Here is a 13,945-nt window from a genome sequence, read left to right on the forward strand (position 1 = left end):
ATAAAGCTGCTGGGAAGCATTGTGAGCCAAGGGCACCGGAGGCGTAGACATGCTACGCTGCATGCCGACGTACGGCACTGCGTAACTCATAGTAAACGTATAGTTTACAGCACCCGCTGAAACACCAGAAATTGAACCCTGTAGAAGAATTGCATTTTACAAATTGATTAGCCCATATTTTGCTCAGCAACAAGTCAAGTGATTAGCTTATAGCACTGCAAAAATCCTGGTGGCAGCTTGATTCGTAACCATGGCAACCGCACTTGCAATGTGAATAGCAAAAAAAAAACTCACGAATTTAAATTTAGGGACTAATACAATTCATGAATAGTTATAATCATTCCTGAAACTATTGCTAAAGTAAGTGAGGTAATAATGTTATAATTCGCACTTGAGCTGCCTTAGACACAGTTCGCGCTAAACAGAACATCACGTGTTGCGTGCACCACAGACATGAAACCTTTCTCTGCAGCTCGTCGCTGCAGAGAAACTTGTTTTATACCAAAAGTTTTTACTAGAATCTTCCCAAATGCTTCCTGATAATGTACTTACCATGATATGTCAACTTTTCACCATCTCCCCTTTTAACGCTGTAATACCACAGCATAAGTCAATAACAATAATTCATAATAAGGTAAACGGCCACAAAGAAAGGCCATCTTACTAAAAAAAATCGGTACCGCTAGATTGTGGCGCTCTGAGTAGCTTTCAAAATCTATGTTCAGCAATATCTTCTCAGTGTTTTTGGTAATTTACAGTGTACTCAAGTTTCTCGTGTATACCTCGATTATTTTGACTGCATGATTACACCCTTACTAGGGTACGATAAAATTTACTACGAGCGTTCATATTACACAGTAACTCCAAAAACTGCATCGAAATTCAACAGCCGTGAACTCGACGTAGAAAGCTGCGGCTGTTCCTCGTATCACCTGGCAATATCACCAGTTTTGCCTTATCTTGATATCGCTGCGTTTGCCTTTTGTTTTTGCTTTTATGTTCATATCTCTCTTCCGGTCGGCTTATCACCTCTCTGATCGTGGCCTTGTCGTTGTATTATCGAGGTATTGACAAAGCCTGGTAAGTCCCGGCTGATGATAAAAAGGAAGAAGTCTCTGTGCCCACAACAGAGCTGCCACTGGCAGAAACACGCACGGTTGTTGCCTACGAATTTGAAGCTTTGCGCAGAGTAACCATGGCTCGTATGGCAGTTAGCATTGCACTTCTCGTAACAGCACTCATCGCTGTTTCCTTAGCGATTCCTGGAGGTTGGTCGACAAAAGAACCCTCGTCGAGCCCTAAGTATAAGGAACTCGCCCACTTCGTTGTCGCTCAGCGTGTAGAGGGGCTGCAGAAATACGACACGGTTCTCAAATTAACCAAAGTGGAGACTCAGGTAAGCAATATGCTTTGAAATATGCAATTCGAAAACGCTATTAATGTAACTTTTATGCAGCACAAGCGGAGTACATTTAATTTGTTTATACATCTCTTGTAAGCGATTCACAAAGCCACAACAATCGTTCCTTATATTTGAATGAGTTCATCCCAGTTTTTGAATTCTTGGTATGCTGTAATGTAATTGTTAGTTTGCATCAGTTATTGTAGATATATGTTATAAAAGGTTATAGACAGCATACAAAATTACATGCTACCAGACACACGGTACAATAAAGCTGTGTCGTAGAATTCAGCAAGCATAATGTAAAAATGTACGAAGCGTTACTGCAGGACTTCAAATATTTACCCTGCAGGCTTATCGAACATAGCCTGCTTTTCGAGCAAATGCGAAATGGCAGTATAAAGGCAATGTGCGCATTAAGGAAAGACAGTACATTGTATGAATACGTAAAGTTTAGCGAAGCTCCATGGGGCATGATATTTACATTGTCGCGATAACCGCACGGCACTACAGCTTTTCTCTTATGCTTTGTGAAAGATATTGGTTAGTGGTACAACAGAGCATGCGTAATATTAGGCGTTTTTTTTCTAAAAGAGCCAGATTCACTTTTACTAAAACTAAGAAAAACGCACTTTTTTGTACTGACAAAATGGTCGGGCCTGCTCGAACTACTTTTTGCGAGTATGATACTCGCTCTAAATACCACAAATATGCATTGTGGCTGAAACCCACATGGCCCAGTATTGTCAGTATGAAAGAGAAAAATTTGCATTTGGAGGATATATATTGCGCCTTTCCATTCAGGGATGAATTAGCTCAGAATAAAGTGTAAAGTGATTCCAATGTAAGAAGTAGCAATGCTTTGCGATAGAATTAACGTCATCCTTGAGCATCCGTCGGTGCTTCGTCGCATGGGCGTAATGGCGAATACTATACTTAAAGAGCGACAGGACCTTCCTGGAACAAACGCACTATTCTGAACTGTAATCAGTGTTTTATTGTTATTGGCATCTATTGAAGGCCTTAAAAAGTGTTCAAATTTGTTTTAAGCCTTGCTGTTTCGGACACCTTCTTCGGGGAATACATAAATGCGCAATATCTTCGTTTTATGGGTATTTTGTTTCAAATTTATTGTGTTAGAGCAAATGGAGGGCACGATATTGTAGCGCTGAATTCAAAAAGAATCAGTAAGAAACAAAAATAAGTAGAAAAGTCAGCCTTTTATTTTTGAAACCTAGTTATGTTCGGTCATTGAATATCACGCGCTCCAGGAAGTGCCATCTCACCCTTCGAAAACCTAATTGTGGAATGTGAACACGATAACAACGACACTAGGGCACAAATGAAACATTTTGGGCGTGATCATATTGGTTGTCTTGGTCACTATTTTAGGCGTAGTGATCATTTATTGAATGTGACTCAGTTTTATTGAAATAGTTGTAGTACTTGGCTCATTTTGATTAGACACTGCGGTTTGGGTTTATGGTACAATAAGTAATTGCCCCATTTTGATTAAAACTGTAAGAGAATTGAATATACTTAGGCGTGCTTTTCGTTCCCGTGAAATTTAGCCTGAATTATGTCTGTGCATTTGGCTCTTTAAAAAAAACGCCTGATATTTAATTGAGGTGAGAAGTTCACATATATAGTTGTTATCCCAAGAAATAGAGTACAAGAAAATTCAAATTGTGCTGTAATAGTCAGCACTGATAAAAAAGGCTCTCCTCTTCATCCGAAGCTGCCCGAATGCTGTCACTTTGTATTTCAGGCTCGCTAGTATTGCAGAATGGGCCTTTTTGTAATTCGTAAGTGTGCTTTCTAGCACTGCATATTTGCCCAAGCGTCAGAATGTTGCAAAAGAGTACGTCTACTTAGGACAGGTATTAACCGCTGATGCGAACCGCAACACTGAAGTAACTGGATGAATAAGAACGGGGTGAAGCACATTTGGCAAACATTTTTAAATCATGACTAGTAGATTGTCACTATCTCTCTAGAGGTAGGTATTTAACAACTGCATCTGGACGGTACTTACCGATGAAGCAGAAACATGGAGGCTTACAAAGAGGGTTCACCCTAAATTTGGACAAGGCAGCGAGAGATGGAAAGAAAAATGATAGGTGCAACCTTAAAAGACAATAAGAGGGCAGAGTTGGTCTGGAAACAAACAAGGATTAAGGATGTCATAGTGAGAAATCAGAAAGCACATTTGAACATGGGCTGGACACTTAGTGCATAGGCAGGACAACCGCTCGTCACAAAGGTTAAATGACTGGATTCCAAGAGAAAGCAACTGGCTGAGTGGAGACAGAAAGTCAAGTGGGCAGATGACATGAATAGGCTTCAGCACGATTTTGGCGAAGACGAAGGAGAAACACAGACGAGCGCTGTGTTCTGTGTGTCTCCCTGGTCTTCCTCTAAATCGCTCTGAAGCCTATCGAAATATGTACCAACTTGCCCAAGTCAAAGTGCTATTGAGATAAGGAAGCTTGCGGGTATGATGTGGCAGCAGCAAGCACAGGACCGAGTTGCCTGCGTAACATGGGATAGGCCTTTGCCCTGCTGTGGGCGTAGTCACGCTGATGATGAAGCTTTGCCCAAGTAATGGCGGTCCCAGTCATCTTTCGATTAGAGACACGGTTCTGGTTAATCGTGCTGGAGCTTGTCAATTATGAGCGTTTATATCAAGCGAGCCGAACTACGTGTTGGACGCCATTGCGCAAGCTAACCGCGCTAGATAAGGCAGTAAGGAACTAGCCACCATTACTTGTTCAAACTGCATAGCAGAAAAGCTTACTTTGCAATTTCGAAAGCGTCTATCGATTCCTGCACGGGCTCGCACCGGGTACACTGTAAAAGCACATTTGATTTGCTGTTACTTCACTGCAATAAATGTAAGAGAGTAAAATGTTCTTAGTTTGAACTCGAAAGGGGCTATAAAATGTTCTAATGAAGCGGACTTTCCATTACTCGGTTGGCCTTAGAAATATTTGGCATTGTGTGCCGCACAGTGCAGGCAGAATCCAGAGATGTCACCTCGACATATTGGTAGTTTACTTCAGAGAAATACACAGGACTATACAGGTACGAGGACGTCAGTTTTAGGTGACTGTAAGTTCGAATTAGCGGAGTGAAAATTACCGCGTGTTTCGGTGATGTATTGATGTAATAAATTTATATTGTATAGACGCCAGATAAGGACGACGTTCATGTTTCGCGCTCTCGCACTCCTGTTTTTTGTGCTGCAAATGTTCTACTTGCCTTCGCGCGTCTCTTGCTGAAACTCTGCCGAAGAACATGCTTGTGACAATACCTATAACTTATTGCAACAGTGATCACAACCTTAAAAAGTAGGCCAACCATCCTTGAAAGCTCCCACAGTCCACTGAAATGAAAGGCTTGCGGGGAATGTCGTCGCACAGAATCGCTACAAAAACGACTACTTTTGTCGTGGCTCCGTCACCGCTCCAAGTGGTCATGTAGCGTGTCTTGGACACGCACAGCCTAGTTTGTGTAGCCACATTGTTAACGTCTGAGCTTTTGGCGTGTTTCGGTATATTGTGCGAGAACAATACGATAATGCCGCAACGTCATTAGATTGTGCAGAAACAGCATAGGTTCATACAACGAGGTGCGGAGCATAGTATATTGAATGGACGAAATATCTGACTTAAAAAAAACGACACGAAGTCCACTTCAGTGGATAAGGTGCTCGGCTGCCAACCCGAAAATCACGGGTTCGATCCGGACGTGGTGGTTGCGTTTCGATGAAGGCGAATTGGTAGAATCCGCGTACTGTACGATGTCAGTGCACGTTAACCTTTTAGGCCCTGGCGTCCTATAAAAAGCAAATGAAGAACTTTTGCTGCTGAACGTGACAAAATTTAGTCATGACGTGTGGAAACTTAAGCGCGTTGGTAGGACATAACTCAATGTACGGACAGCGCAACCAAAGCCAGCGCTCATTTTTATTCTTGATTTTTGCTTGCATGGTTATGCTCTAACTACTTTCAGGTTGCGTGGTTCCTATATTCATAATTAAATCACAAATTGAAAAACGTGTGTGAACTATGTGCAATGCACCTGCGCAAGCATAGGTAGTTGTTTTCTGGTCGTCGCCTGCTTTCGACCTCTGCGAAGTGGAAAATCACATAGCAAAATGCGATAACAAGGACACTCACCAGAACTAAATGATTAATGACACCTTACTGGTTAACTGTTATATAAGTAGCTATCGTATTTTTTCAAGTTATTTCTAAGACGATTAACTTGCTATTTGCAAAGTGGATATTCCATAACACTAACGTATCACTTGCAGCAGTGGTCGATCTTCATGTCCTAAATATAGAACGTCAAGGCTCAGGGGCTGTCAGATGCCTGAATGGACGCCTGCGGTGGTCTAGTGGCCAAGGTATACTCGGCTGCTGACCCGCAGGTCGTGGGATCAAATTCCGGCTGCGGCGGCTGTAATTTTGGTGGAGGCGAAAATGCTGTAGGCCCGTGCGCTCCAATTTGGGTGCACGTAAAGAACCCCTTGGTGGTAGAAATTTCCGGAGTTCTCCGCTACAGCATCTCTCATAGCCATAGGCTAGTTTTGGGTCGTTAAACATTACATATAAATCAGTCAATCAGACCTCTGAACGTTTTCCGGCTAATCCAGATGTGTATCTCTTGTAACAGCTCCCAATGTCTTGTTATTGTAGTCGAGAAACCTGACCAAATCACTTAGTTATTGTGTAAGGGGTGTCTAATAGCGAAATAGTAAGTATTGCATTTTAACCGTTTTATGAAATTTAGTAATGGTGCGTGAGAAAGATAAAAAATGACGACAGTGAACTTGAAGTGCACTTCGATCAGCTTGCCTTTTTAAATGTGGTAGGAATTAATTCTGGAGCTGCAAAGCAGGTTTCCGCTATCTTTTATGGTGTTGTTTCTTCCAAAGCGTTCAATAATTAGACGATGGCCATTCAATTGCAATGAAGAGCTTTGTATTAAGAGCACAAACACTTGCTATTGGGAAGTTTAGGCTCTGCAGCTAAAACGTGATTGCTGTATGTTAGTTTCCCAATGATAACTTGCACTAACGTAATAAAAATAAATATAAGTACTTAAATTTACCATACTTCACTTCATAACAACTAAGCCCTGGTGTCCTATATATAGGACATGAAGGCATTTTTCTTGTATACTGAAGGGGTTCTAAAAAATCACAGCATGTCTATGGAGGGAATGATGATGGGTGGGGCGAAAAGGCCTTCAGCCTGTCCATTCGTTCGTTCTTGCTTCCGTGCGTCCGCGCGACCATCCGTGCGTCCGTTCGTTTGTCCGCGCGTTCGTCCCTCTGTGCGTACGTTCATCCGTCCGTCCGTCCATTCATGCGTCCATCCTTCCACCCGTACACGCGTCCATCCATGCATCCATTCATCCATCCATCCATCTGTCTGCTAATCTGTCTGTCCATCCGTCAATGTGTCCATCTGTGCGTCCATCTAATGAACGCTCCAAGTAACGCCATCTCGCATACCTTGTCGCACATACCCACTCCGCGCGTCCATCCATCCATCCGTACATCTGGTAGCCTGTCTGTCCGTCCGTTCATGCGTCCATCCGTGCGTTAACTTAGTACCGCCATCTCCCATTTCGCATTCCCTGTTGCACATACCCGTTCCAGAGCGGGTATGCGCCACCAGTGGCTACGTACGACAAAGGAGCATGGACAGACCCATGCCTTAAAGGGCAACTCACCAGGTTTGAGAATTTTGGGCTGGCAAGCACAATGCGTATACGAGGCGTTCATGATCGCGTCTGCCAAAATTTCCAACGCTACGCCCCGCGGAAACGGGTCAAACTTTAAGATGAACGCTGCTCTCCTTTCCTCTGCCGGCACGCGCCCAGAGAATGAGGGCATGACGTGGTCGTATGAATGGCCCTACGTACACGGGAATGCAGAAACGTTGGTTCTCTACGTAGACGACTCTGCTCTTACGTTGCAAACAGGAGCACGTCACATGGCGAAAATTTTTTAACACGGCATGCGTAGTTTATGTAATTGTTGCTTGAAAAGATAAATAAAACTCTAGATAAATAATAAGACGCAATAAGGGAATATGAGCGTCGTTTTTCCATTTTTTCTCAACGAGATGCGGGGTTAATGTGCCAGCGTTTCGCATGCGTTCGTGTCCCCGCGGTCAGCGCATCGAGCAGACAACTGCCGTGGAGCAGGAGGAGGAGAAGGAGAAAAACTTTATTTAGCTCAAGAGGGAAAGGTGCGATGGTGGAGTCTCAGAGAAGCCGTGGAACGCTCCTACGCATTCGCGCAATCATTGTGCCCATCTATTCTACCACGCCTAAGCCAGCGTTTCCAAACCATCCTGCAGAAACAGGCAGAACACCACAAAATAACGCTGGTCAACAAAGCAATGCCGCTGCGTGCTCGGTGGGCTTATTTGGGCACGTCATGCGCACGTGGACTCTTGGTCAGATGCTGGAGAAGGTGGGGAAGCGATTTGACTTGCAAATGCTACGTGGAGCAGCGGCAAGGGTGTCGAGCCCGCCCCCTCTCATCCTCGTTCCGCGCCGCTTCAAAAAACCTGTTTTCTCCATTCGTGATGAACCGATTCAAAAATTTTGTGTGACAAAATTGTCCTCATCAGACATCCAACAACTTCCACTGTTTACCTGAAACTTGGTATGGGGCCTGGTGAGTGGCCCATTAAGGAGCTTTGCCCCTAAAAATTATTTTCATGCTCTTCAAAGTGTAATAACTCCAAATGAAGAAGAAATGAAAATTTCTGTCATTAAAAAATTCAGGGCTGAAAGGGTTGAAGAACACCCGGTGTTCCACATTTCCACAGCCCTCCAGCCGCCACTACGGCGTCTCTCATATTCATATCGTGGTTTTATGGCGCAAAAGTCCAGTTAATAATATTAATATAGTTATTATTACTAAAATAATGATTACTTTAATGATGCCAGGCTGGTGCGGAATGCGCATCACAGTCACAGCAAATGCTCAATAAGCGGCCTTTCACAGCATTTTTAAACATTCTTTAGGTAAATGCAAGAAGCACACTTGCTGGGTACCCAGTACGCCATAAATTTTCCGTATTTTTGTGAAGTAGGCTGGCATTCATTATGCGATCCTTCGACATCCTTCGGAGAAACGTGGTATCCGTTAAAAACCTGCAATAAATTTCATGTTTCGTGCATTAGCTCACGACGTGGAACAATTACGCCTGAAGTGGGTATGTACCGCAGGTAATAGGTGATGAACAACAAGCATTTGTCAGGGGTTGAAGCATTGGGCGACGCACTCGTCACGCAATTCGCATTATGTGACCAGGGTTGTTTTTGCTGTTCTAAAACAATTTATTCCTCATAATAACGTGACTCTTTTCCGACATCAAGCCTGCCAAAGGCAAGCTTGCGAAAGAGTTCCAAGCACCGGCGTGGCTCAGTGGTAGAATACTGGGCTGGCACGCAGTGGACCCGGGTTCAGTTGTCCTTGGTGTTTTTTATTTGAGTTGTTTTTTTATTTCGTGTGGTACTGGTCACACACACAAGTGGTGGTGGTGGTGGCAGCGGACAACCACGGGCCGCGCGTGACTTACGTTGTCATATCATAACAGCTTTTGCTGTAATATAATAAGAATTTTGTTCCGGATGATGTTCCCTTCCCCTATAACATATGCAAGCAATGTGTAAGCTTCGAGAAGCTTATTCACATCTGAATGAGAAAACATAGAAAATAGAACAATATCCGCTGGTCCGCATTCCTCCAGTCTTACGATCGCCACCGACAGCCTGTACGACATCCTGTAGAAAAACATCTAGCATTAGAGTATCAAGAAAAAAAAAAATATGGCATATTGCAAAGCATGCATAGCAACCATGCAACCTGCAACCCACAACTCAGAAACCCTCAAAGTGGAGTTTTATTCTGCAGAAGCCCACATAGACGTCCGAAATTGGCTCGACTGGCGAAGTCCGAAAACCAGGAATGTCGACGCCTTCGATTCGCAAGGCACATTGCGGGTGCCACTGTGACTAGCACAATCAGTTATAGAAACTGCAGGGTGTTAAGATACCGAATACAAGAGAGCATGGTATTCTAAAAGCTCGAATATTTTGATAATATTGTTAGTGGGTCGAGTAAAGCGAAGGAGGAGTTGCGACAACAGCGACACAGGTTTAAAAAAGAGAAGAACGACATGCACTACTGGCTGACACTCGCCGTCCAGCTCATTGTAAATAGACTTCTCTTACAAACCCCATAACAGAGAGGTAGAGGTGCTTTACATTGTACATCCAAGAGGAGAGACAGGGACATTGTACACCGAAGAGATTCTGAAGATGTGCACACCCGTGAAGCCAAGCATATCCGAAGATGTTAAGGCGGCACATCTCCTTGACGGTATAGCCGAAGATGTCTATCAGTTTCTAAGTGTTAAAGAAAACTTGACATCTGCGTCCGTGGTAAAGCAACACTGCCGCACGTTTGGAGCACTCAAAATGCGCAGCACAGCACCGAAAAATTTTCGTCTGTCTGATGCACAAATAGTGGCCAGCGTTAACGCTAGTCCACCGTTCGACCTTTCATCAACAATATGGCAGCTTTTACGGCAGGAACTGATCTGCTGCTATGAAATCAGTCGCTTTGGTGGGTATCACTCCCAAGGTAATGAGCGCGGACTACCACCGGTGTCATGGCAACCATCCGTTTACGCGGCGAACGTGAACAATTACCAGGCCGTGCCCGAAGCCAGAACCCGTAGGCTGACCTCATTTAAACAATGAGTGGCAGCGTCACAACTCTTACTTGACGCCACGTTTTCACCCAGCGGATTCAACGTATCGCAATGTTCATAGACTGTTGCGCCGCCTAGTGGAATTCAGGAACGTCCTCTCAAAGATGATGAGTAGGCAGATGCTCCCAATGCTGCCGTGTTCCACGGTGCTAGCTGCAGTGTTAACGCGTTAGCAAGAAACAAGCACAAACCACTTTGTCTGCTTCGTGCATAAGTGATAATACCGGACCGTCTGTGACACGATAAATCTGATTCGTTCTTGCGAGACGCTAAGCTTTTGTAAAAATACGTGGCAACTCGCGCTTTCGATTATAGCTCACAGAATACACCTCTCAGCTTCGCGAGATTTTCTGCTGCCACTTTGAATATTTAAATGTAATTTTTTAAACTCGCCTTGTTTTACGTGCGTATAGCATTCGCCAGTGATTTTGTAGTGCATGAATCTCATAACATTCATTGTACGCGGAAAGTAGCGCAGGCTCGTGATTTGCGCTTACGAACCTTGGCTTACGGTGCGTCGCTAGTTTTGTACGTTCGTTGATAGATGGCAGCACACTGTGAGCAATCTCTTTCTTGCCGAGTATCGGAGCGAAATGATCTTCGCACCCCCAGATAAACGTTGTGAGTGACGCCACGTGGGTGTTGTGCGTGGTGAATGATGCGTTGTTGGTGCTATTGAAGTCATTTGGTGGAGAGAAATCCCCAGATTACTTTCAGCAGTGATGTTCAAAAAACCGTCTCGACGTCGAAGATTTTTCACTGGACGTCCATAATTGTCGACGCCAGTGACGATGAACGATCAGCTGCTAGCTCACGAGCAGAGAGTTGCACGTCACGTCCCGTCGTGCGCTAATGTTTTTTCACGCTCGTAAGCCACTTTGATTGTATTTGTTGTATACCATCCTTCAGTGAGCTGAAAATAAAAGCATACTTTTTCTTATGCATTGAATTTATCCCAATTGAAGTGGATGTTACAAAGTGCCGCATGCCGCCAACACGCTCGAGCTTGACCAGCGAAGCGAAATGCTTAGAGCACTGAAATATGCATTTACGACTACAGTTCACTCCTAACTTCTCCTGCATTCCACTGGTGCCATCCAAACAACGTTGTTGTTCAACAAACTTTTGCAATTTAGACGTTGCGAAAAGCGTACGCGTGTATTCGTTTCGATATCCTTGTTTCAATCGCGCTGATCAAACCTGCTACATCCAAGTGCAGTGAATTGCGCACTGTTAGAGTCTGATCATGCGTTGACACAAGTGCTACCTAATGTGAAGTTAAATGCTTGTGTTACGTTGCAGAAGCAGCTACACGATGCTTACAACCCAAGTAATGACGACATATTATGTTTCCAAACCATCGTCACGTTAAACATTCGTTCCTGTGCAGCCGCGACGGCGCGCTATTCGCTAGTGGCCTACTACAGCGGCATATCTGCCATACAGGTTCGGCACAAATAATCTCGGAGTGCCGTTCAGTTCATACTTGAATTCTGGTTCGCACCGTTTTCTGTAGCACAGGATTACACAAAGCATCGTTGATACACCGTCGATCATCTGACACCACCACTCTTTGCGCTGCGGCGAGAAATGAGGTAGTGAACATTCAGCAGTTCCTATGGGTTGGGAAAGCACTTTGGTTCGATATACATTCATTTGACGATCAAGAGTTCATCCGGTGAAAGCTGCACAGGGAGTACGTCCGTGCGTCCTATCTTTTCTTATACGAGTTCACGGGTAGATCATTCTTCCGCAGGCATCTTGAATAGCACAGTGTGCCACCTATAGGCCGTGGGCAGTGCGAATGCAGAGATCATGCCAATTGAGATAGATATCTAGCGCTCGCTGACAGAAGTGATGGGTTTCAGCCGCATAGCGCTTTTCGGCCTTTTCCTCGTGTGTGCCATAGTTGTGGCCTCACAGGTCACATCGCCAGGTTTTGCAACCGTCGATGACTATTCCGACAAGGGCCCTCATCAGCATCCTTCTAAACTAATTCTGGGCACTTCACTACGTCGTGGCCAACCAGTCCGCCTACTAGTCGTGGACTCCGTCAAGGTAAATTCCGGAACCCGTCGCCAGCCTCTGACCGCAGCTTAATGCCTCCGCCTGCCCCTCGTACTCCGCGTGCTTCATCGCCACAGCATCGCCTCCCATCACCACCTCCAGAAAACTAAGTAGTGCGGCCGATGAAAGTGAGGTCGCAGGATACTGTGCGCTACCAAACGATATGCTTTCAACTGCCTTCATGCTTAAAGAAAAGTACATATGTGCGTGGAGGGTGTGCCTATGATGGCTCTTGTGAATACTGGGGCATCAATTTCGGTGATGAACCTTAGTTTCAAGGCTCTACTGAGGCAAAAAGTCTTGTTTCATTGAAACAATATATCGACATTTTGTAGTGTTAGGGGTGATACGTTGTGCCCAGTTGGCGTTTGCACTGCTAACGTTTCTTTGTGTGGCAAAGTATTCTGTACTGAATAAGCAGTTGCTCCTAGATCTTCGCACGATGTCATTTTAAATATGCGTAGTTTTCTTGCAAGAGATTGGTGCCACTGTTGACAGTCGAAGTGAGGAGCTGTCACTACACAGCGAAGTTATGGCGGACTCGTGGAGAACTCACCACGTCACCAAGAGTGTACCTTTTGTGTAGCCAAGGATGTCGTCGTGCTCTGACATTGTAGCACCTGTGTCTCGGTCAGTTGCTAAGAGAAAACTACCACACCATTTGATGCCCCAGAGGAACCCCCATTTTCGGCCTGTTTGACGAAGAATGTTTTCATGCCGCATCACCTCGTGTCGGTCATGGAAGGACATTCCGGCTTATGGAGCATAAACTACATGGTCAGCCCATACTTCTGCCGTCCAGCATGAAGCTCGCGTGATGCTGAGAAGAAACCCCGACTTTCCCGGCTGCACTCGAAGATCCTGCAGATCAGTGCCTCAATGCCTACCCTTCGTACTTTAAGCTACTGCAGATCGTCAGCAAGTCAATAAGCACGACAGAGAGCCACACCTTACTGGATATTTTATCGCGCAAGCACGCGCAAGTGTTTGCCTTCTTTCAAAACGACAAAACTACCGCTATTTCAATCTCTCGAGTCCACTATCGTATAAACATAGCGTAAGCGCCCCATATGCGACAAAAGCCATACGGCGTGTTACCTGATGAACGTAAGTTAATTGGTGAGAAACTCCAAGAAATGCTACAAAAAATAACCCACTAGTCCGCGATCCCTTGTGCCGCTCCTGTCATTCTCATCAAAAAGAAAGACGGCAGTTGGCGATTTTGTTTAGATTACCAGCGGCTGAACGACACTACTAAGAAAGATGCCTACACACTGCCGCGTATAGACAGCGCTCTAGGCTGTTTTCATTCGGCATCTTATTTTTTTCTTTTGATCTGAAATACGGATTCTGGAAACTCCCAACGTGTGACAACGACAAAGGAAGAACAGTGTTTGGAACACTCGATAGACTTTTTGATTTAAGGTTTTGCCGTTCGGCTAGTGTAACGGGCCCGCCACCTTCGAACGTTTCATGGACACCATTCTGTGAGGTTTAAAATGAGAGCTAAGTGCTTTCTCGACGATGTTGTGATCTTTGGTAGTACCTTTGACGAGCACAATACGCGTATCTACGCTGTCCTTAGCTGCATGCAGAAGAGTTGTCTTGTGCTGAACTGCAAAAAGTTTCATTTCGGTGAACGTCAAGCTTTGGTGTAGGGACATCTCGT

At 44.7% G+C, this 13,945-nt stretch overlaps 1 protein-coding gene across 1 annotated transcript in view; it reads left to right on the forward strand.

The window, feature by feature from the left end:
* The first annotated feature begins 1,118 nt into the window (after positions 1–1,118).
* LOC119185740 (cystatin-2) overlaps positions 1,119–13,945 on the forward strand; it is a 59,137-nt gene continuing 46,310 nt past the window's right edge. Inside the window, exon 1 of the mRNA XM_037434630.2 lies at positions 1,119–1,396. Within this exon, the coding sequence (XP_037290527.1) occupies positions 1,196–1,396 (201 nt within the window). The 5' untranslated portion in view covers positions 1,119–1,195. The remainder of the gene's footprint in view (positions 1,397–13,945) is intronic.

Source organism: Rhipicephalus microplus, chromosome 6 (assembly GCF_043290135.1).
Source record: "Rhipicephalus microplus isolate Deutch F79 chromosome 6, USDA_Rmic, whole genome shotgun sequence".
Taxonomy (NCBI): Eukaryota; Metazoa; Arthropoda; class Arachnida; order Ixodida; family Ixodidae; genus Rhipicephalus; species Rhipicephalus microplus.